A 22,857-nucleotide genomic window follows, 5' to 3' on the forward strand; every position below is an offset into this window, starting at 1 on the left:
TGAAGTTTCATTCAGACATAGAAAGGAACAGTGTGTGCCACGAGGTGAGGTGTTGAGATGAAAGAGGAAGAAGAAGAGACCCTCTGAAGTCTTCCGTCTTCCCATCATGCCCTGAGAGCATCCTGCCCGTCTGGCCCCGAAGCAGGAGAAGGACAGACAATGAAATGAGGTAGTACCAGAGGAAGTACTGACTGCTTCAGGCGTTTGTTCCCGCCAACTTTATTCCGTTCCACTTTCCTTTGGAAGTACGCTGCTTTTGACTTTCATCCTTTCCTTCTCCTTTCCTCTGCTCTCCCCTCGTTTTCCTCAGTACCATCCTGCTCTCCTGTATCGCCCTCTCCTCACCGTCTGCACTGTGACATTTAGAAAGCTCCCACCAAAAGGGCTTTCTTTGCTCTCTTTCTTTATTTTTTAATTCTATCACCCTCCCTCTATTTCTCTGGCAGTCTCCACTGTCAACATTAGCATTAAGCCAGCATTAGACCGCCGCTGTACGCGCTCTTTCTGGCCCCCATTTCCCAGCTCAGCATCTGGGCACAGATAATACAGAAACACAGTCACCTTATCTCCTCAGAAATGACACACTGGGCTCACGCCGTGTCAAACGGCGCTTCGTCCTGCTCCTATCTGATTCCCAGAAGGAAAATAAAAAAACTGCCCTGCTGAGACCTGAGTGTAAGACACAGCCCCGCATCTTTGATGAAATGTGTGTGTGTGTGTGTGTGTGTGTGTGTGTGTGTGTGTGTGTGTGTGTGTGTGGGAGTGTGTGCATGTGTGCATTTCTGTGACAAAATGTACAACAATGATCCTTCCTCCCCCCCTCCTACCTGCGAGCACAGGTCCTGGGGCTTCCCCCCCATGCCGTGTGGCATCTCCCGGCAGCGTGTGGACAGGTTGAGGATAGCCGTAGCCGCCATGTGGGCGGCCTCCATGTCATGGCTGTAGTCGAAGCTGCTCTTGCTGCATGTGCTGCTGGCGCTGCTGCCCCCGCCCCCTCGGCCTCCGCCCGCGCCCCCTCCTCCACCTCCACAGCTCAGGCTGCTGCTGCTACTGCTGGGCGCGTAGGTGCTGGTTGTGCTGCTGGCCGAGCTGGAATTCTTGCAGTAACGTTTGGCTGTGGGTTAAAGAAATGCAAAATGAACAGTCACTGCATGGGGGCCGCCAAATTATTGTTTATTACTTTTTTGAATGTGTTTTTCCTCTCAACAACTCAACAACAGTGATGATAGGCTTACTGGCCTGTAGGTAAGTAAGGTAGCCGCTACAGTATAGCCATCCACAGATACAGTTAAGCTTAATGTGCCTTCCACATGTATGTTTGACATGAAAACACAATATATGAATGTGTAAATAATTATTATTTTAATAGCTTATTAATGTAGGGCACCATAAAAAGATATGTGTTTAGGCCACCCTACACGCTATTGTAGGCCCAGTTTATTATGCAACTCAATTTTATACAACATATGTAGAAGTTGTATAACTACTACATGTTCGTCTCTCTTTCAGGTTAGGTGTCCTTGGCCTAAAACATGTTGAAGACCTCTGGCTTAATGCATTTTGGTAAATACTTACAATGATATATTATATGGATTTATGGGTCGTAAAAAGGTTAAAAAAAATTCAATTTCTAAAGGTGAGTAAATTAAGTTTAGGTGGGTTTACCCATCTGTATATATCATATATATGTGTGTTTTTAGGTATGTTTAAGTTACACCCTTCAAACCTGCAAAATACCGCCCAGATTTTTAGGATTTCTGAAACATATCTTCAATTAATTTACGAAGAAGATTGCTTTCCCTGCCAAACTATTATAGTTTTCAGATGGATAAAACGTAGCCTCGAAATAACGTGTCATACCCGAAGTGAGTCGAGTGCAGATGTGAGTTGCGCATGCTCAGATTTAAATGGTTTACGGCATAACGTGTCATACTGAAATTTGTGAAATCCATAAAATAATAAACTTTTCTCATTACAAACAATAACAGACGATGGAAATCATTTCAAAAACGTTTTAGCTATCTATGATTGTTTTGATTACTAACGCTAGCTTAAAACGCCATTCAAGTGACAGCCTTTGTTGTGTTTGATTGCTAACTTGTAGCCAGCAGTGAACAAACTTCGTTATGTAGGTCCATTTTTATTGTATTGACATTACAGAGGTCTCTCGTTAGCGTCTTGTAGGCTACTTGTCGCAAAGTGACGCATGCGCAACTCACATCTGTACTCGACTCACATTGGGTAGTGACAGCATTCCAGGTAAAGTCACCACAAACCCTTCTAGCTAGCGGCTACCTAACGTTGATGTTCGCTAGCGCTAGCTGATACTAGCAATTTCTAGTCTGCGACATATTTTGGGCTTCATTTAATAAACATAACCTGTAGTAGTACACAATTGTATGTGTATTGTTTTGATTACAATGTGTGGAATTACTTTACGTTGCCTATTTATGTATATTTATTTCTATTTCTCATGGCGTCTGTACAGCATCAACAGGGGTCGCCATTGTTGTTTATGTGTGTGTGACGTCAAAACTGTAACTGGGAGTACAACGATCTTGGACGAGTTCACGAGTAGTGGGTTACGGGTTTGACTGCCGTTCCAGGGCACTCTTATGGGTAGAAGGTTGTGAAAACACGAGTTACGGGTTGCCTGGAATGCAGCATTAGATGGGAATGTATTAGGTCACAAATCTTTTCTACCAATAAGAATGGAAAAGCTGTCATTTGTCCTGCCCTAAATGATGCAACAAAGCTAACAAGAGGCTCAGGAAGATGTCAATCAATCAGTTTAAACATACCCAAACAGTCCTGGGAAGTGGTCCAATCAGCCAGATAAACTTAAAACACCTCTGTGCGTGTTCAGGGTCTATAAGACCCAGAACCCAATTCTTGAGCGAATTTAAGACTTTCTAAGGCCTAAAATTTTGATTTTGAAATGTTAGACTTTTCAAGACTTTTTAAGACCCTGCGGAAACCCTGTGTAAAATAGTACCGTCATATCCTTTGGGGGAGGTGTCTCTTTGTCCGTGAACTTTGGGTGCGATGGCCCGTTTCCCGTACACTTGGTGGTTGTTACTGCCATCGAAGGCGCTGTAGTCAAAGCTGGTCTTGGAGTACTTCTCCAGCTCCTTGGCCAGGTTGGAGCGGGGCGTGCTGGTGGAGACATTGTTCTTGTAACCATACTGTGGATAGTCCAGTTGTTTGACAAAGCACATAGGCCTGGAAAATAAATGACGAGGTGGTGGAAGTTGGACCGAGGCACTCAATATTGCCCAGGGGAAGGAGAGGGGAACTTGGGGTTTGGTTAAAAAAATGGGCAGATGCAAGGGAAGGTGTTATGGTAATACTCTAGGGTTAGAATATGGAGAATGATGCTGGTAGATGGTAACGGTGGGGTGATTTAGAGTGTGGGGCATCCCTTTGATACACCATTGCATGGATGTTTTCTTCCTCCTACTTTACAACAAAATAACCCTTCTAGTGTTTTTCATGCCTAGACTACAAAAAAAAAACAGTCAAAATTGAATTTCCACATTTCTTTTATTACACTTGCATACTTCTGATGTGCTTTCATCATTTGATATGCATTTATATCTTCAATCTAAGACCAGGAAGAAATGAAATGTAATATTGTATGCTGTTGATGTTCCCTTAGATATAAAAAATAAAAAATAAATTACAATTACTTATGACTTTTCATCATAGCATTTTCATGACTATCAAAATAACTCTTATTCAAAAAGCTCTGCCATTCCCTATGATAAATGAGGCCAATTTTGTTGGAATCTAATAGTGAGCACAGAAATGAACATGCCGTTTCCAGGAAGTATTCTCAGGGGACAGGAGAACATAAACATAAAACAAAAAAGGGGAGATTTCAAATCTCAAAAGCTTCACAAAATGCAGGTGCGGAAAAAGAACAAAACATTCCGACATGACTGAATGACGTTGAAGTTCTCTAAATGGTAAGTATTATATCACATTTCAGTCAGTACAAATTAACACAAAATACACATTTGCATGCCCTTTTAGTACCTGACCACACCCAACACCTTGTGACAATAGAACACATATGGATTGAATATGTACTAGAAGCTGACATCGGTTATAGCACGGCATGAATCCATGCAGGCTGTTCTCATGAACCATTCATACATATAGCTACGAAAAGTAGAGCTGTAACAATTCAACATTTTTGCTGTACAATTAATTGTCTCAGAAATATTTTGTGATTAACAATATAATTGTCCCTTTCAGTCGTATTGTATGTATTACTTTTTTTAAACAAATTAAAGTTTTGAATGAATCCCAGGATGCATCTTTTGTTTATATCACTGTTATGTGACCCAGATAATGTACTAACACATATACACAGCCTATGAAATAAAGTCCTGGATCTTCACAATCCTACGCCACCTGTCGTCGTCACCGCAGGACAGTCGCCTTTTGTCTGCTAAACTCAAAACGGTCACTGAAACGACCGTGACCTCACGGTGCTCCGTACCCGGCTCACAGTCACCTTTTCTCGGCTAAATTGAACTGTTGTTAGACTGTTAAACTTAACTGTCACGTGACTGGCCGGCAGTTGCCATAATTTCATAGTGTATCATACGAATTGTTGTGCATACGTTTTCGTACAATATTATACGAACCTGTTCATGAAAATGCAAGTTTTTGCAAGATATCATACAAACCCGTTTATGAGAATGCGTTGATCTACGTTATGTGCCGTCCATCCCATATTTTGGCTACCTCCAACAGAGAATTTCATCATATGTGATGTATATGAAAGTGAAGAGTGAATACTACCTTAAGACTCGGTCAGAGGCCTGGTTGGACTTGGGGCCGTCGCAGCCCTGGTGCTTCTCCTGGGCTTTGGCCAGCTTCTCGGCGGCAGCGATGGGACATCCTGACAGACTGCAATCAGAAAGCAACTTAAGTTGCACATTGGAATTTGCATCTGAGACGCATTGTGATAGGTGAAAATGTTACATTGAATGCTGTAAAACACGTTTAACTTGTCAGCCAGTGCATATCTGTCTGTCAGCCAATGAATCCCAATGTCTACCAGTTTTAAAATACCTGACTATAGTTCAGAAAGTATTTGATTCAAATTCAAAATCATTCATTTTCATCACTTTAACATTTATAAATAATAACACAATTGGCAACAGCTTGCCTGTTTCTGGTTGAATGGCTTGAAATTATTCTCAGAATAGATATTCCCATATGTACAAATGTGCATACAAATGTGCATGTATTTCCTTTAAAAACATGCTGACAAGACACACACTCACATACACTTGGGATCTACACCTGCAGTATGTTCCGATAGCATTTGCAGCTGTAAAACTTCCTCCTGACAACTAACTAACCAAATGTGACAGAAGTTCATGTTGTTATCCTTAACCCCTATTATTCTCCATCCAGTCTGTCAACTGCAGTGTACCGGGCCACAGTGAAAAAATGATCTTTGACAATGGCCTGAAGCCAGTATAGAGTTGTGCTCATGAGCACCTGTCATGAGATGTGCATAAGAGTGTGTACCAGGTTGGGAAGTTGAGGGGTATACAGTAGTAAATGGAGGTTTATATCAGCTCTTTCTAGTAAAAGTGAAAGTTTACTGTGCGTGCCTATTTTGCGCTGCAGCCGTGTCACTGAGCACAGCATGGAGGCATTCTGGTCCTCCCAGGTCTGCACCTCTCCTGTCACCCTGGCTGAGTGGCAGAAAGGTGCTAATGGCTGCTGCTATGCCCGACTCCCTGAGCATCTGCTGCGGGTGACACTCCTCTTTCACTGTCACCTCGCCCCGTCTGACAGCACTGGCAACAGCGCCCTGCTATTTCAGTTTCTCCCTCCAACCCTGAGCCGGATAGATGCCATTTTTCGCCACGAGCTGATAAATAATTTATGCCGTGGAAGGTGTGAATTGCTGCATTCTAATCAGTCTCAGTTAGAACCATGGGATTGTTGAGCAGCTGAACTACTTTAATTGTATTCCCTTCTACCCAACATTATAAGAAAGGACTGTACTTATACACACAGAAAATAATGTGTTGCAAAGACAAAAAGAATGGGTTAAACAATAACTTAACAAAAACATGGCGTGGAAAGGAAAATTGAGGATGAAGAAATAATTTCAGAACAATACGCCATTAAAAGAAAGTCCCAATGTGAAAAAAGGAGGGTGCGACATGGACAGTGCCAGTTTCATATGGGCAGGCTGTCACTTACCTTCTGTGGGAGTTTCTGTTGCTATTGACATGGCCACGTCCCGTGCAGCCAGGCGTAGGACACTTAAGAACATTCTCATACATAGCCACAACTTCACGCAGACAGGAGATAGGAGTGAAAGACAGGGAAGGTTAGGAGCCCTTTACAATCACGCATGAGCTCTATTAGTGTGTGAGGAGCTTGGCATTATAAACATCATTAAGAAATGAGCCTGTGTGAACCCAAATGACCTCTTCTTCATTTTAATGAACGCTAGTTTGAGAGGGCAGGCAAGGTTCCCCACCACATTGCTTCCACTTATCCAGCCTTTCAAATTAGTATTCATGGAATAGGGAACAGCCATGAATAAAAAGATGTCATTTAAGTTTAACAGGACAAAGCCAGCAAGAGACAGAAATGGTAAAGGAATTCTGGGCATGCAGAGAGCAGAGCAACCAACAGCTAGCAATCATGCAAAACACAAGCCTTCAATGACAGAAGCAGACGCATGGTATGAAGCTCCTTGATAGAGTGTGCTTTGTTATCATCCGTAGGTTGTCAGGGTAGAGAGCGCAGTCTTCGATACCATTTACCATTAAAACAGTCCATAACTGTCTCAGATCCCCTCGGCAACCAGCCAATTAGATTAATGATCTACGGATGTCCGAGAGGAGCCGTTGGTGCACCGCGGACGCGGGGAAGGGTCGTCTGAAAATCCGTGGTGTGCAGGGCCAAACCCCATCGGCACCAGCTTCATCATTATCACCCCCTTAAACTTTAACCCCTCATCATCCTCCATCTCTTACATACTAATTGGCGTTCGGTGCAGGTAATTGGACAAAGCCTGCCACCTCAACATGCCACAAGCCAATACATTATGCATATCTCTGTTTTGCCCTGCCCTTTGCAAAGACACAGATAGAATGGCAAGAAATTCAAGCACTGCGCCTGATTCAGTGGGCACTGACATAACTATAGGGATGCTGAGAAAAGAACAATACAAGGAAGCAATGTGGCTCCAAATGCCTTGCATGTTGCAGAGGTAAATCACTTTCAAGACAAAAACTCCCATGTGAGCTGATTCAATATTTTAGCATTCTACAGAAAAGATAGCCACAATGAGCAAACAGGAACGGGAATAATGAATTTGAGATATCATTTAATCGTCATTTAATCGTCATTTCCCAAGGAACAGTCTGGATGCGGTGTGATGGTGTGATTTCCCAATTAAATGAAGCCACTGCATTAATAACACATTGTCCATTCAGAACAGCAAATGTGTTAATCGGGGAGAGAGTCTTGCCCATAGCTGAATCCTCCCCACAGGCAGGCAGCTTTGCAGTATGTGTGACATGTGCTCGTCTTTACCTTTAAAGCGGTGAAGCAAGCAGTCTGCATGAGACTATTGACCACATATTGACAGAAACCTGGTGAGTGGCTGCTACACGGCTGATAATGCAGAGACCTAGCGATAACTCAAGCCACCTAAAACAGGTCACCTTCTGACTGCAACAAGACTGTGTGTGTGTGTGTGTGTGTGTATATGTTTGTTGCACTCTCAAGTATCCTTTTGAAGTCAAGGAAGAAGGATTGAAGATGAGGCCACAGAGATCAAGAAGAGAACTTTTTGTGATCCAAAGCATCCTGTGCAGTATTAGCGGTACAGTATCATTTCCCCAAAATGTCGGCCCGATCAACACAAGTGAGGAACAGGAGGAGGAACAGAGACATCGTATCCCAAAATCTCCAGTGACAATCAATCCAAGCCCATTCCAAATTCCATTTTGGGGCTCTTGATTCCCAGTCAAGGTCAGCTGCTCTGAGTCATTTCACATCCCTGGGAGACAAGTACATCTCAGGTTAGGGACCTTTGTGTGAGCGGCGCTCCACAGAACCAGAGTCATCGGTGACACTGCTGGTCTTTACAAGCCGGGCTTTAATGCTAACTAATTTCTTTGCCATTATTAAAACCCTCTTTTATTTTGATTGCGGTCTGGGATCATGACAGATCATAACTTGATTTTCACGCTGCAGTTAATGAAACGTGTAAATGGGCTTTTATTGAGAAGTTTGCACAAGGTGAATGAGACTAAATAGCAGGGGTGAAGTCTGAAAAGGGAAAACTCACTAGTCATTCAAGGCTAATGTTTATTGCCACTTCACTTGATCCGTGGCTTAGAGGTATGATGCAGCCCTTCCATTCAACAGAACTTAATTGAGCAAGGAATACAAATAAATGAATGGGGTTTATGGTATGGATGAGTGAGGCCGGCTCAGTGTTATCAAGGTCTGTGAGCATTTTCAATTTTTTGTGAAAAAAATAAAAAGTCAGACTCAATTAACGTTACAACGCTAGACAAATTATTGTAATAAAAAAAGCATGGCATTTCACCTCATCTTATCAGTCACACATTCAATAATGAACCATGCTGTGAAGAAGCATGCAACCCAAATATCCCCTACAATGATGAAACCAACAACAGTGGATGGGATTAGTATATTAGCTCTCAATCACTGCCAGTCAATCTAGTGGAGGACAAAGTCTCATACAGTCAAGTAAGTCACTGATTGACAGCTCGTGACCATCCCACCAATTGCTGCGTTGCCACTATTTGCACATCAACAAGGCCTCATTTCCCACCTCATCACCACGGAAACACTAGGCAGGCAATCCGCAAGCAAAACCATGGCCCCATGCAAAAGGTAACACGAGAAGTGCAGCTGTGACCCGTCTGGCCCGTCACTGAACCCCCCCCACTGAAATATCAAACACAGTCCCACAACAGCAAGTACACACACACACACACACACACACACACACACACACACACACACACACAGAACGAGCCAGACACAGCAGTGATCACGGGAAACATGCCGATTCCTGAACATCAAAGAAACACAAAGGCCACAGGTTGGGTAAATATAAGCCAAAGCAGAGTTTGGCTGGTGTGTGACTGAAGTGCTTACTTTCTGGTGGCACCCTGTCTTTGTGCGGACAGCCGGACAGGCTCCGATGGTGGGGGTACAGGCCCGTAACGTGACCCGTGCCGTCACAGCCTGGTGTCGGACACCGACTTTCCTTCTTGTCTGCACGTGAAGCATCTGTGAGCAGAAAAGTCATATTTAGGCGATCGCACATGACAAAATGCTGGACTGCTGCACGAGTACATGTTAGCGCATGTGGGGCTGACACTATGGCCGCCACATAACATCCGAGCTTTAAGGTGAAAAGAAATATCTCCCAGATGTCAAGTAAGTTACAAGGGAGTTAAAATAAGAATAACATAAAGTATATGACCTAAGGAAAGGCAGATATACAGCTGCACCAGTAAGGAACAGAAGAACTGAAGAACACAAGATGTGTAGTTTTGCTATTTATATTTGATATATAGTGTGTCACTCTGTCCTGGATTTCCTGGACTGTTAAATAACTATTTCTACATTGTCTATGGACGTGAATTCGATATTAAATATTACATAAGGCAGTGCTCTTTTGAGTGACAATGCATGGTTAAGTCTCTTTTCAATGAAATCTAAATGTGATTTTAAGTATATTATATTGATTATTATAGCAATTTACATAGCATTTTTATTTCTTGTCTATTTCTTTGACCATTCATTCATGCCATTCATTTAGAAAGTATGACCTCATGATGTGTTAATTTTAGCTTGATATAAATATGTAAAATGCAGGACTTTCAGTATTTTCAGTTCATTTTAGGTAAAGAATCCCTGACTTCATGCCCCTCCCTCCCCCTGCCCCCCTGCCCTCACTTCTGAAACCAAATGTACACCCTTGACCACTGCAAGCAAAAACATTTGAATTTTAAGTGAATTTTATTTCTTATTAATGGGCCATTATTTGCTGCTGTGCTCATTTAAAGTAATAGAGTGAAGACAAAGATGCAGTAACTGGCTTCCTGACAGATCTTTTGATCGTGAAGTGTGTTTACTATAATGAAATTGTGAAGATTTGTGAACTATTACTACTCTCTCTCTGTAAGTGACCTTCACCAAAAAGTGTTTCATCTTTTAGTTTAGATTCAATTAAGAACTGATCATACTTCTCTTCATTAAAACCACTCATGCCTTCACATGACAGTTTGTTGAGCTTAGTGTGACAATGAGGGTTCAAAAAGCACACAGGCCCACACCGCACCCACACACACACACACACACACACACACACACACACACACACACACACACCGCACGCACACAGCACACACCACACACACAGCACACACACACACACACACACACACACACACACACACACACACACACACACACACACACACACACACACACACAGTGCGTTTCACTATCTTTGTGGGGATAATGCATTCCCTAGCCCCTTACCCTAACCTTAACCACCACAACTAAATGCCTAACCTTAACCCTTACCCTCACCCTAACCATAACCTAATTCTAACCCTAATCCTAAAACCAAGTCTTAACCCTCAAACAGCCCTTTAAACTTGTGGGGTCCAGCATTTTGGCCCCATAAAGCTGTCCGGACCCCACATGTATACTGTATTCCTGGTTTTTGGACCCCACTAATGTAGTTAAACAAGAACACACACACACACACACACACACACACACACACACACACACACACACACACACACACACACACACACACACACACACACACACAAAATAAGATTGTCTTTCCTTTTCCAAAACCTGGCTCTCCTATTTCTTCGAACCCCAGATCAGATATAATTTCCACCAGAAAGCAGCGATGCCAAGCTGTGCCAACTGGCATTGTTTCTGCAAATGTAACCGTCCACCTTTAAAACACTTTGACTCTCAAACAAGATCAAGGATTCTTCTTACAGTCAACATGCAATGTAGGACGCATGTTTACCTTACCATTTTTAATGGAAATTAGGAAAATTCATGAAGCAATGACATCCTTTTATATATTTTCACAGCTGAGTTACAGGAGTATAGAGCTGCATAGATTAATGGATACATCAATTAGTTGTCAACTATTAAATTAATCGCCAACTATTTTGATTATCGATTAATCTGCTTGAGTCAGTTTTTATAAAAAAAAAAAATAAATCCTCTGATTCAAACATCTCAAATGTGAATATTTATTTATTTTGTTTATATTTATATCTAGTTTCTTCACTTCTCTATGACAGTAAACTGAATATCTTTGAGTTGACATTTGACACACAAGACATTTGAGGACGTCATCTTGGGCTTTGGAAAACACTGGTCTATTAAATGTCAGAAAATGGTGAAAAATGTTGATCAAACAACTAATCGACTGAGATAGAGAAAATAATCGAAAGATTAATCGACTATGAAAATAATCGGTAGTTTCAGCCCTACAGGAGTATAGTGTTGTATCAGACTGTATAATCAATTTGGAGCCATTTGAGTGACAGAAACCATTATCTGGAGCAAGCATTAGCAAAGTAGACAGGGGAGTGGCTTTTATCTCTCATGCCACAGAAACACAGACCACTGATTAAAGTTGTACAGGCCTGTGTAACTTAGTAGCTCCACCTAAGGCCTTTACTGACAAATCAAAATAAACCAGAGGTTGTGGAGTAAGAGTAAAGAGAAGAATAATCAAGTGAAGGGAGTAGGAGGGTTGAGAAAGGACAAAATTGAGAGCACACCTACGCATACATTTGAGTCACCAAATTTAATCCCATGTCTCATTCATCAGAAAAAAAGAGCACCTCATTGTCCTCTGTGGCTATCATCTGTTAGGGGCACATGAGTTTGGTACAATATTGCTATGTCATGTCTGGCACCAGTGCAATAAAGGCATGTTGATACAGAACTTAGTCTGCATGTAAATTGTGGCTTCTTAATAATGTCTTCTTTTGGGGCAGATTATTACATTGACTGTTAGTGTTTGAACAGTATGCTGGAAATAATTCTCCATTACCACGCGCACGAACACACACGTACACATACAGTACGTGATGCCCGTGTGTTCTGCCTGTCCACGCTTCCATTGCAGAGAGTGGAAGCAGCCAAGTGGAAGGCATATTAGAAAGCAGGGGATATTGATTGTGACTGGGGACGGTCTGCGCTTTGCATAGCAAATGGCCCCCATTACCATACCATCTCTGGTAATTAATGCGCAGTCAGTTGGCCTGCCGTTCGTTATCGGTCATTCTGATACTGTTCAATTTTCATCTCAGTCTCATGCTTCTCGTAGGGAGCAGGGCTCTTCTCTGAACCCCCCTCCTGATTTCCCCTCCCTCTCCATGCTCTGTTTCATGAGTCACACAGGAACCCTGGTCAACGAGTGTCTTCTACTATCTTACTTGAGGAAAGATGTTATCGTGACAACTGTCTTTTGCGTCCTATCATTATTCCAACATTTACCAGACACGGAGGCCATGGAAGGCTTTCAAAATTAACATTTGTGTGGCATTTAAGTCACAATATATACTGTACCTGCTGTGAGTTGTGTGGCATTTAGGCTGTAATATAACCCTGCTGTGAATTAGCATGCTCCAATTTGTTGGTCTCATCTGATATCTTCCTTACGGGGGGAAATTATTTAACCTAAGTCTGAATATTGTTGCAGTCAAGGATATGATCAGAGGAATGATAATAGGTTAGTTAAACAAGGGAGCTTGAAATGAGAGCGCTGTAAATGTCTGTGTGAGTGCAACTCTACTCTGTACGTATACAAGCAGACATCCAGCACATCCAGTACACTGTATAACAATTGCCACTGATGGAATACTGCGGTCTTTGTACTATATGATTAGCCATATATATTTGTCTTACTTTGGTATCAGTATGTATCAATCTCAACGGTAGGTCATAAATGTCACCTAAAGCATGAATCCTTTCGAAAGGCAGAAGGCCTCTGTTTTGTAGCTGCCTCTCCCAAGTGGTTGCACAGGTTTAAAAATAGGCAGCTTTACCCCAAGCTGCATCGCAGGGATGAGATTTGCGGTCCTAACAGGCCGTGCAGATTGCCATTACTTATGCCTGACAAGCCTACCCTCTGATGTTTCCATGCTGGCCTATTTTAACAACATAAGCTGCTGCCGCTCCCACTGCTACCGAGATGCGTATTTCCAAATTGGCTTTTCCTGGGGTTATAGTGAGGTTCCCAGAATGCATGTGGGCTGTCTAGTCTCCAGTAAAGGATAGATAGAATACAGAGCCAAACAGTGGCAGACAAACATTTTTACCCAAGCTTGTTAAATGAGGTAAGCATGTCTACACTAAAGATATGGTTTCCATTGGACGCTTGGTCTGAATCGGATCGTGTTTGTATTTAAAAACCCACTCACCTTTATGGTAGAAAGGCTTCTTCATACCATCAGGAAGCCGGGCTTTACGCTCAACACCGTAGCCATGTCGGAGGCCATGGTCTTCATGGTTATACCTCACCCCGTCTCTCCTGGCAGCCTCGGCCGCCATTTTATCCCGCATTGCCTTTGCGCGTTCTGACTCTAGTGCAATGGCCTTCTCCAACAGGGACAGGTTGCCCTTTGTCATGTCAAACACTTCTTCCGATCGGTCAGACGTCACAGAGGCTGTGTCCTCATCAAAGTCTCGTAGGTTGGTGTGATATCGGTTGTCCTGCGCGCAACTGGAGAAGGCCTTGGAGCGCGGGCTCAGCTGCTCCTCTAGCTTCATGAGATTGTCCATGTCCGAATAGTTCCTATCAAGTGTTCGCCTGTCGTCTTGGCTATGGTGGAAATCCCCATAGCCGTGATGCTGGGGCTGTTGATTGGGATCCCCGCATGAAAAATGGTTTTGCTGCGACGGTCCATTTCGGTCAGTGGGTTTCGTTTCGCTTAGTTTCCGAGCCAAGTCGAAGCATTGGTTTCGTAGGCACTCCAGACTGCTTAAACACACTTCCTCGTCGCTGTTTTCTATTTGTCCATTGCTGTTGATCTTAACTTGTCCATTACCACCATTGTGTGCACTTCCCCCATTGTGAGTACAGTCGTTCTCGGCTGTACCGTCCTGAAACTCCTGTCCATCTAAATTGTCAGACAATACTGCACCGTGTCCCTGTGCCAGAAGTTTAAGGGAGTCCACCGTCTCCCGGACCACATCACTGTCAACGTCCAAACTCAGCTCACCCCTCTGTGTTTCAACCTGCTCTTCTTCTTCCTCTTCTTCCTCCTCATCCTCTTCTTCCTCCTCCTCCTCTTCTTCGTCCTCCTCATCCTCTTCCTCTTCCTCTTCGTCGTCCTCTTCCTCAGCGCTGTTAGAGGAGTTGCTGTTCATCTCAGATTCCGTCATGGCTCGGTTGGCAGCGTCTTCTGCGATCTTGCCCAGGTTGAGGAGGGACTTGGCCACGAGTTCATCGTAGTTCTCGTACTCGTCATTGTTGTTGCTGTCCTTCTCTGTCGCCGGGCCAGATTTGGCATTGCCTCCGCCGCCACCCCTGCCGCCTCCACCATCACCCTCGCCCCCCTCGCTGCCGCTCATCTCATCGTTCTCTGTTGGAAAGAAAGAGCAAACGTCTTGTAATTTCATTTGCGTCATTCTATTTTACTGGTAAATCAGATTTCTGGGCTTGGTCCATCTAAATTGGATAAGGAACTCTTTGCTTCCCCTAATAATTTACTTTGAGTGTCTTAACAGCAGCTTGTGTTCTGAATTGTGAATCAGCACAGGAAGTTAAATATAGCGGTCGGGGAAACTTCCAGAGAAAGATGGTCTGGTAAATGGGAATCTATGAAACCGGGGGCTATATCTTTGGAAAGTCTGATTCTTCCCCTATTTCCTGGATGTCTTTAGAATAAGATATTCACAGGTCTTATGATTAACAATATTACTGAAGAATTCTGTAAATAGTTGCAAATGAGATAACATTTTATTCATTGTTCAGCAGTGTGATTCAAAACACTGTGAGAAAGTCTTTGAATTAAGCTTTTTTTTAATTTTACACAATGAAAGTCTAAACTCTGAGAGAAATATGGAGTTCCATCTGCAACACGATGAACCCCAGTCAGTACCTATTCATCGTTTGCTAGTAAAGTTCTTTTTTCATTCAATCATCAGTATCTTTAGAATCCCTTTCACTGCCTAATTGATTCTGACAGGCTGCAAAAGGTTACTGAACCTCTTCTGTCAGTAATTTCAAGCACTCACTCCTGGAGCACTTCCAATCTCTCCTTTCACATTTCCACCCTGTGCCGCCAAGAGCACATTGCTCACGTTGGCGTCACATTTGCCACTTACATTCCTGCAGAGAAAATTAACCCAGAGGCCTCCACCACACACAGAAATGATAAACAAGAGTTTGACTTCTGGTGGGAACGAGTGAATCACAAGACAAAAAATAATGATCATAGAAAAAAAAACGCATTATTTGTCGGTGATGAAATATTAATTATCGCCCGGCTCAAAAACTTATCTGTAATCAAAATACACACAATCATGTGAACGTATTCATCAGAACAAAGTATCCATACAAAGACAAATCTGAATATTTTTCAACTATATCATTTGTACATAGACAAAACTAACACTCACACTGACCTTTCCTCACTTACTGTACATACTACACACACACACACACACACACACACACACACACACACACTCCAATCTAATGAGAGCGACACAATATTGGTGCTTGGGGGGTGAGGGCTTTAGAGCGGGAAGACGGAACAGTCACGAATGACCTGGCACATATTTTGACAGTGGAAGGCTTTTTACAGCAACCTCGTGCACCATGGGTTTAATTTTTGAAGGTGTGAAACATGGCACAGGAAAGCAATTTGAAGAGCAATCAAGGTACACAAAAGAGATTTGAAAGCAAAACTGATTAGGGAGGGAACAGAGAGACTGCCCTTCCCTGAATTGGCTTTGGATTAGCTACAGAGGGATGTGCATGCCACTGAGAAACACAGAGAAGCTCCAGAATGTCACCTTTATTACATTTAGGAGATTGAAATCTGCCCAGCGACCATCCAGTACAGCTGTCTTGAGGGAAATGGGGAACATGGTAATGATGCATACAGTAAGATTTTCTAACTCTAAACCTTTTTTCGGGGGGAAATTCTGCAAATTAAAATGTTGCTGTATCTGTCTATTCCAATAAAGCAAACATAATGAGAGCTCAATAATGAGATGGATTTGGAGAATTCTTTAGGAAAGTGAATACCTTCCATTGACAACAACACGCACTGTGGTATGTCCATAGCACTTATAGAAAAACAAAAAACAAAACATGGTAATCAGCTACTACCCATGGACAGAGAGGCTGTTGACAGGCTGAAGAGACAGTGGCAACAGTCTCAGTGTTACGGCTAAGGCCTCGGCTGTGGGCTCTAATCAACACCAGTCTGTAGAGATTCACATTCTGAAAGAAAATAGGAGTATGGCTGCTGAGATGCCACATCAACACTTTGGGTGGGTAGAGCTATGTGCCAAACACACACTTCTCTCTCAGAGCTTTACTCTTAATTGGACTTGAAGGCACTGTCAGGTCCAATCTTGATGCGGGGGTGCAAAGCAGAATCTGCTGGAGAGAAACCTGCCAAATCTGGTCTCGGGCTCCTCCCAACGCGCCTTAGACCAGCTTTGGTCCCAAAACTAGATGATGTTTTTGTATCATGTCTTCAGGAAGGCATAATTAAAGTATTTAGGCTTTGATTGTCTACATATACTAATATTCTTAAGATTAAATATGTATCCAGGGACAGGCAACTACAGTTTACTTTGTTATTACAAATGATTAGTTTGTTAGTAGTAGTCTTTCCAAAAAATAATCATGGCTCCAGTTTTAGCACTGGCAAAGGTCTTCTGGAGATGGCTTACACATTTCGGTGGGAAATAATTGCAAAGGAGGATCCTGTTGAGTTTAGCCAGCCAATTTAGACTACAGCAGCAGTAAGCAACAGTACAGTAAAGGTTTTGAAAATTAGTCAACCAATTCCTCCAAACCATACAACGATATAGGTTGTTTATTCCTACCCTCTAATAAGACCCACAGGAGTGTTTTTTTTTTCTGGTTGCGGTTTTAAACACGTTTTTAACGTTGTGAAACGGTTTTTACTTTGTCACCTTACTTGGCTTTGCTCCCGTAATAATTACCGGAGGCCACTAGAGGGTGGCACCACTATAAACGTTAATATGCGTCGTAATTGCTGCTTGAAGAAATGACCTATGTGAACGTTTTTCATGGGAGGACATTCTCAAATTAGTTCATGTGAGTAAAATGTGCAAATGAATGAATGCATGAATGAATGAATGAATGAATGAATTACATATAAAAAAAAAAAAAACTTAAAATACAACCAATTACTGTAGGAATAATACATTGTATAGATTCAGTATATGTTGCCTCAGGTCTTTCATCTCATTCCAATGGAAAACACAACCAGCGTTTGAACATCTATCCAACTGTCCCAAATTACTTTAGTCAGCCCATCAAAAATGGAAATACAAACCACATATATACAAATGCAGCACTTGAAAAAATGCTCAGATTTTTGAATAGATAAAGAAATGTTTAAAGAAATTGTTGGACATCAAAAATATGTTAATTTCGATTTCTGGTGGAGAGTTACATGAGAAGATTATGTGGTTTTGATGTTCTTCTTATCTAACTCTTAGCCAGAAAGCAAACAATATTTGTACGTTTTCTCCCTCTTTTACTTACCCATGTACCTGTGTGTTCCTCTCGGTATACGTGTTTACTGCTGTCTGTGTTGTATTTCAAATTGTATTTTGTGTAATTTAAACTGTATGTATTTCTAATGTATTTTATTTTCTTAAGTTGTTCTAGTGCATTCGGTGCATTTTAAACATCTACCCAATGTGTTTTAGTACAATAGGATGAGAAAGTGATCTCACCTTGCCCTTGACTCTGCTCTCCTTCCTCCTCCTCTCCCTCTTCATAGTCCACCTCCTCTACCGCTTCCTCCTCTTCCTCTGCCTCCTCCACCCTCCCATCATCAGCCTCTTCCTCCTCTTCTTGCTCCACTTCTACCTCCTCTTCCTCTTCTTCTTCCTCCTCTTCCTCACCCTCTCCATCCCCTCTGTCCACCTCCCCTTCTTCATGCTCCATTTGCTCGACATTGTAGTCCATGTAGCCTTCCACCTCCTCTTCTTCCTCTTCCTCCACTTCTCCCTCTTCCTCCTCCTCCTCCTCTACAGCTCCTTCCTCCTCCTCTTCCTCCCTGTCGTCCATCTCCTCGGTTGCGTCCGTCTCGTAGCACTCCTCCATGGTGGAGTTGTCCATGTCATCTAGGTAGGTGCTCCTCTTGGGGGAGGATTCCAGGGTGTGTCTGTCTAGGCTCTTTCTCTTCTTGGCCAGGGGGCAGCCGTACACACTGCAGAGGAGAGATAAGAGGGCAGCCGTTAGCTGTTAGCCTCACCTGGCCAGAAATGCTAATCATTTTGCAATCAGGCCTCTGTGTTAAAGTTGCCGTGGGTCACAAACTAGAATACAACGTGCAAAGCAGCAATGGAAAATGGGCCTCTTACTGCACAGGAAAGCAATGCCTCTTAAGTTCTTCTGCTGGGAAAAATATTAAACTTTGCTTAACCGACCTTAATTAGACATACTAATTAACTATTGGGCAATTATAATAAAATGCTCCATTTCTTCTAGAAAACAGTTACAGAGAGACACAATCTCTCTCTTTGAAGCAAACAAAGCAGACGATTCAGTTTATTTTCACATGTATATTAAGGTAACATCAGTCCGTTCTTCAGGCAAAAGAAAATCAGGGTGCATGCTCCACAAACACTCTGTCCCCGAGTTATTTGCCCTTGTTCTGACTTGAACTAAGTGCAGCAAAACAAGACTGCTTGTCTGGAATTGACTGTAAGCGGGGTGGGGCGTGGGGAAGACAACCTGTAGCCTGATTAATTGAATCTAGTCAAGGCACCTCAGGTTTTAATGTATTCTCTGGCTCCCCGCGGCAGCGGGGGGACAGGTCCTAATCTGATAATCTGATAATCTGTGTATTCGCTCAGGCTATTGATCACAGGAGCTTAATCCACAAACCTTTGAGAGCCCAGAGCTGCTACCTGCCCCCCCAATGTAAGCTGCATGTGTGTTACATTAGAATGCGTTCTGCTGTTTGTACATTTATGTGTGAGTGTGTGGCTGTGTGCACACATTTGGACAAAAGCGCCCACACAGTCGGAATTATGATGAGTTCTGCAGAGTGTTTTGGCCATCAAATAAACCCCTTGTCCAGGCTGGAGTGTAAGAGAGCTAAACATGCTTTGGGCATGTTCACTCGGCTGTGAAATATCCCTGGCTCCTATTTTTACAACCACTGGATGTTTCCCCGGCTCTGCGCTACTTAGAGTCGCAGGAGCCGGAATAGGGGGGGCAACTTTTTGTCCCCCAACTTCAAGGTGTTATGGTAATAAAATGGTAACGTCTAAGCCGGGCATTACCGTCACATGCCTCTCTCATGGCCAGGCTCCCTCTGCGCACCTGTGGCGCACTTTGAGAACCCATTACTATAGGTTGGTGCATTAGAGGCTTATCACATTCACTACTTTCACCCACTCTAATCACAGAGCACTCCCTGTCATGATGACGCACTGACAGTTTGGGAATCCTGAAGAGAGTTTTCCTCAAAGGAAACGTATTGTTTTCTGAGACGAAAAATCCTTTTTAAACTTTCGTTTTGAACCTGAACAATCTTAATCATGTTGCTCATCACAGCCACACATCTACCTGCGCTATAATTAAAAATGGGGAGCTCCAGGAGACATTTTGGCCAGCCTCGTTTAAGAAGAGATGACTCACGCAGCTGTCCCTGGTGTTTGGATGGAGACGTCGGGTGAAAGACTGGCAGGAACACGAGGGAGTTATAAGTGGAGCGAGAATTTCTAAGTGATTCACAGTTTTTCGTGGAGCTGTGTGAACTGTTTTGTGTCAGTCTCCAACATGCCTGCAGAAGAAACTGTGTAGAATAATTAATCAAAAGACATGTTTGATGTGCACATATGCACCAGGGTTCTGGGTTATTTTAACAGTTAGATGCTGCAGCTCTGTCAAGCGTAATTGTGGCTTGACAGTGCGCAACATCACTCCAGGTGACTGCAGTACAGTAGATGACTGACGCTTGATTTATGGTTCTGCAGAGGCTAGGGTTGGGCATAGTTTGGATTTTAACGATTCTGATTCCAATTCCGATTCTTCCTTTCGATTCCGGTTCTTATCGATTCTCAATTTCGATTCTTTGAGGGGTGGAGTTGAAACGGGTCACATGCTTATTTTCACAAATAAGAGGAACGTTTTATTTTGAGTCAATGGTGGTTTGCAGTTTTACTGGGCTTTTTCAATGTAAAATAAAGCCACACTAGAGCGCTGCTTACTGTGCTCCAAGGCTGCAACACAACAAGCGCCTGGCCGCTACGGAAACCAAAACTTGTGCATATTAAATTGGGAAGCGATGATCAAATTTGAAACCAAATCCTCTAAACGATTCCAAGAGATTCCAATAAAGAAACGATTCTACTGGAATCGTAATTTTTGAAACGATTCCAAGTAGGAATCGGTTCTCGATGCCCAATCCTAGCGGAGGCTCCACGCAGAGCTTTCACCGTAGCCTAGGTAAGTGGCCTGAAGTTTATACTTGTGCGTTTGGTGTGTGCGTCGATCTCTTTAAGAGAATAGCAGGGCCGGCGTGTGTGTGTGTGTGTGTGTGTGTGTGTGTGTGTGTGTGTGTGTGTGTGCGGGGAGTGTGTGGTAGACGAGTGAGAGAGTGACGGCGATTAGCTTCGGAGCGAGTAGCGACTCTAGAGTCATAGTGGGAGAAACTAAGTGTCTCCCGCTGTGTTTTCTGACCACGGTGGGAAATCTGTCGCAGGAAAAGTTAACCCTCTCCTTGATTCCATGTTGTTTATGGAGAAGGAGAACCTGCAAATGAGTCGGGGGAGCGCTGTGCATTGCAGCGACGTGTAGTTACACTTTGAGAGGTACACGTCAGGCTGCGCCGTAGAGTCCGTGTCTCCATGTACCTACGTACGCAGCCACGTCGTAGATTTTACACAGAAGTATAAATCACGCTTAAGGCACACCAAAAGCGTTAAAGCAACACTAGAGCACGGTCCCCCTACAGGTTGGAAGGGGAGTTGTCCATTACATTACATTATGCAAGTTTGCCAGATTGGGTAGCGGATCTGTAGTTCGAATTAGACATTAATGGACAATTCCGCTTCCAACCTGTAGCGGGGCTGAAGCAGTAAAAGTGCTCTAGTGTTGCATAAATAATTACATGTCAAAAAGAATCCTTCCCAGCGCCTGCAAGCTATTACAGCAATAGCCCAAACCCGGTTGGAGCACTCAGTCTCTTCACGATATGACGTCATCAGACGTGACCCCTCAATGTTGTTGTAACTAAAACTAAAGTCTGCGCCTATACTTAGAGTAAGACCTGATGTTTGTGAATGCCACAAGGCGTGTGTGAGACTAAGAAAATGGTAGTTGTTAGTCAATGTGTGCTGCTTTTGTAGTGGAGTGGCTATGGAAAAGGCCAGTGGTGAGGTGTTATCGTAGGATGGTGGATTGCAGACTTAGAAACCCATTTCTGTTCCCTCTTTTTCTCTGTGTTTCATGTCAGTGAATCACAGTCCAATATCCTATCCATCCGTCTCTGCCTCTCTCTCTCCCTCCCTCCTCAGTTCCGGACATCCATCAGTCAGTCAGGGTACAGTCAGCTGGCAGGCTCAATCTCGCCCAGCCCAGGGATTCCTTAATGGTCTGACCCCCTGCACTGCCCGGGAACCAGGGGCCTCATTTCATTAATCTAAGCCCACATGGAAACTCATTCCCTGCCTGACAGCCAGACCTCTCCCCCAGGGCGGCGTGAGGGTCTGTGGGACAGTGAGGGAGGGGGTGCGTGTGCCGCTGCGGCACTGTGATCAATAGTGCTTGTGACCAAACATCTCAAAAGCACATTAAAATGCCACTCATCCTGGCCCCTCCGTTCCAGGGCCCCATCCAAATAAATCAAGGGCCGGTCCCAGCAGGTTAGCAGCTGCCTTGGCAGGCGGGCTGGCAGCAGAGGAGAATAGGTGAGTAGGAGGAAGGAGGAAGGGGGAGCAGGCATGGAAAGAGAGAGAGAGAGAGAGAGAGAGGGAGAGAGAAGTGGCGTGGGAATGGCACATAGACATAAGCCCTCACCCCCTTCTCCCTTTCTGTCTTCTGGTCCAGCCTCTCTACCTTTATCTTAACAATAGCCAGTCTTAAAGCAGCGTTTGCTGGCAGCGCTTGCTGTCAAGCATTGAGCCACAGCAGAGCTGTATCAATGTGACTACTGAATCACTCAAAAGAAAAAGATGTTGAATCGCTTTGCAACATCAGCTAATGGATGGCAAATACTAAATACTGGGTTGTGTATTTTTCCATTGTATCTTTAAAAGGAGTCAATTGAACTTCATTTTTTTGGGTTAACACTGTACAAACAGAGGGGCCTTTTGATAACGCACATGCTTTAAAACCTGACTATGACAAAAAGTTTCACCTACAGTGGAGCAGGTATCTGGCTCCTGTTTAAAAGCTCCTGTTCATTGAAAGCAACTGCAGAGCATCTTATGTAAAACGACTTTCAGTCACGCTCGTGTTTAGAGGCGTCGTCAGGTTGTTGTGACACTGTGAGAGGTGTGTTTGCCCCGACGCTCCTCAGCCCCTACGATGAC

General features: G+C 43.4%; 1 protein-coding gene across 1 annotated transcript in view; it reads right to left on the reverse strand.

Moving 5' to 3' along the window:
• Positions 1–14,664, reverse strand: part of myt1lb (myelin transcription factor 1-like, b) — a 29,616-nt gene extending 14,952 nt beyond the window's left edge. Inside the window, exons 1-6 of the mRNA XM_078277442.1 lie at positions 13,512–14,664; positions 9,187–9,321; positions 6,238–6,328; positions 4,813–4,920; positions 2,996–3,222; positions 828–1,114 (exon numbers count right to left, since the gene is read on the reverse strand). Coding sequence (XP_078133568.1) covers positions 828–1,114; positions 2,996–3,222; positions 4,813–4,920; positions 6,238–6,328; positions 9,187–9,321; positions 13,512–14,664 — 2,001 coding nt within the window. The remainder of the gene's footprint in view (positions 1–827; positions 1,115–2,995; positions 3,223–4,812; positions 4,921–6,237; positions 6,329–9,186; positions 9,322–13,511) is intronic.
• Positions 14,665–22,857: the final 8,193 nt, after the last annotated feature.

The sequence above is a fragment of the Sander vitreus genome, chromosome 20 (genome assembly GCF_031162955.1).
Source record: "Sander vitreus isolate 19-12246 chromosome 20, sanVit1, whole genome shotgun sequence".
Taxonomy (NCBI): Eukaryota; Metazoa; Chordata; class Actinopteri; order Perciformes; family Percidae; genus Sander; species Sander vitreus.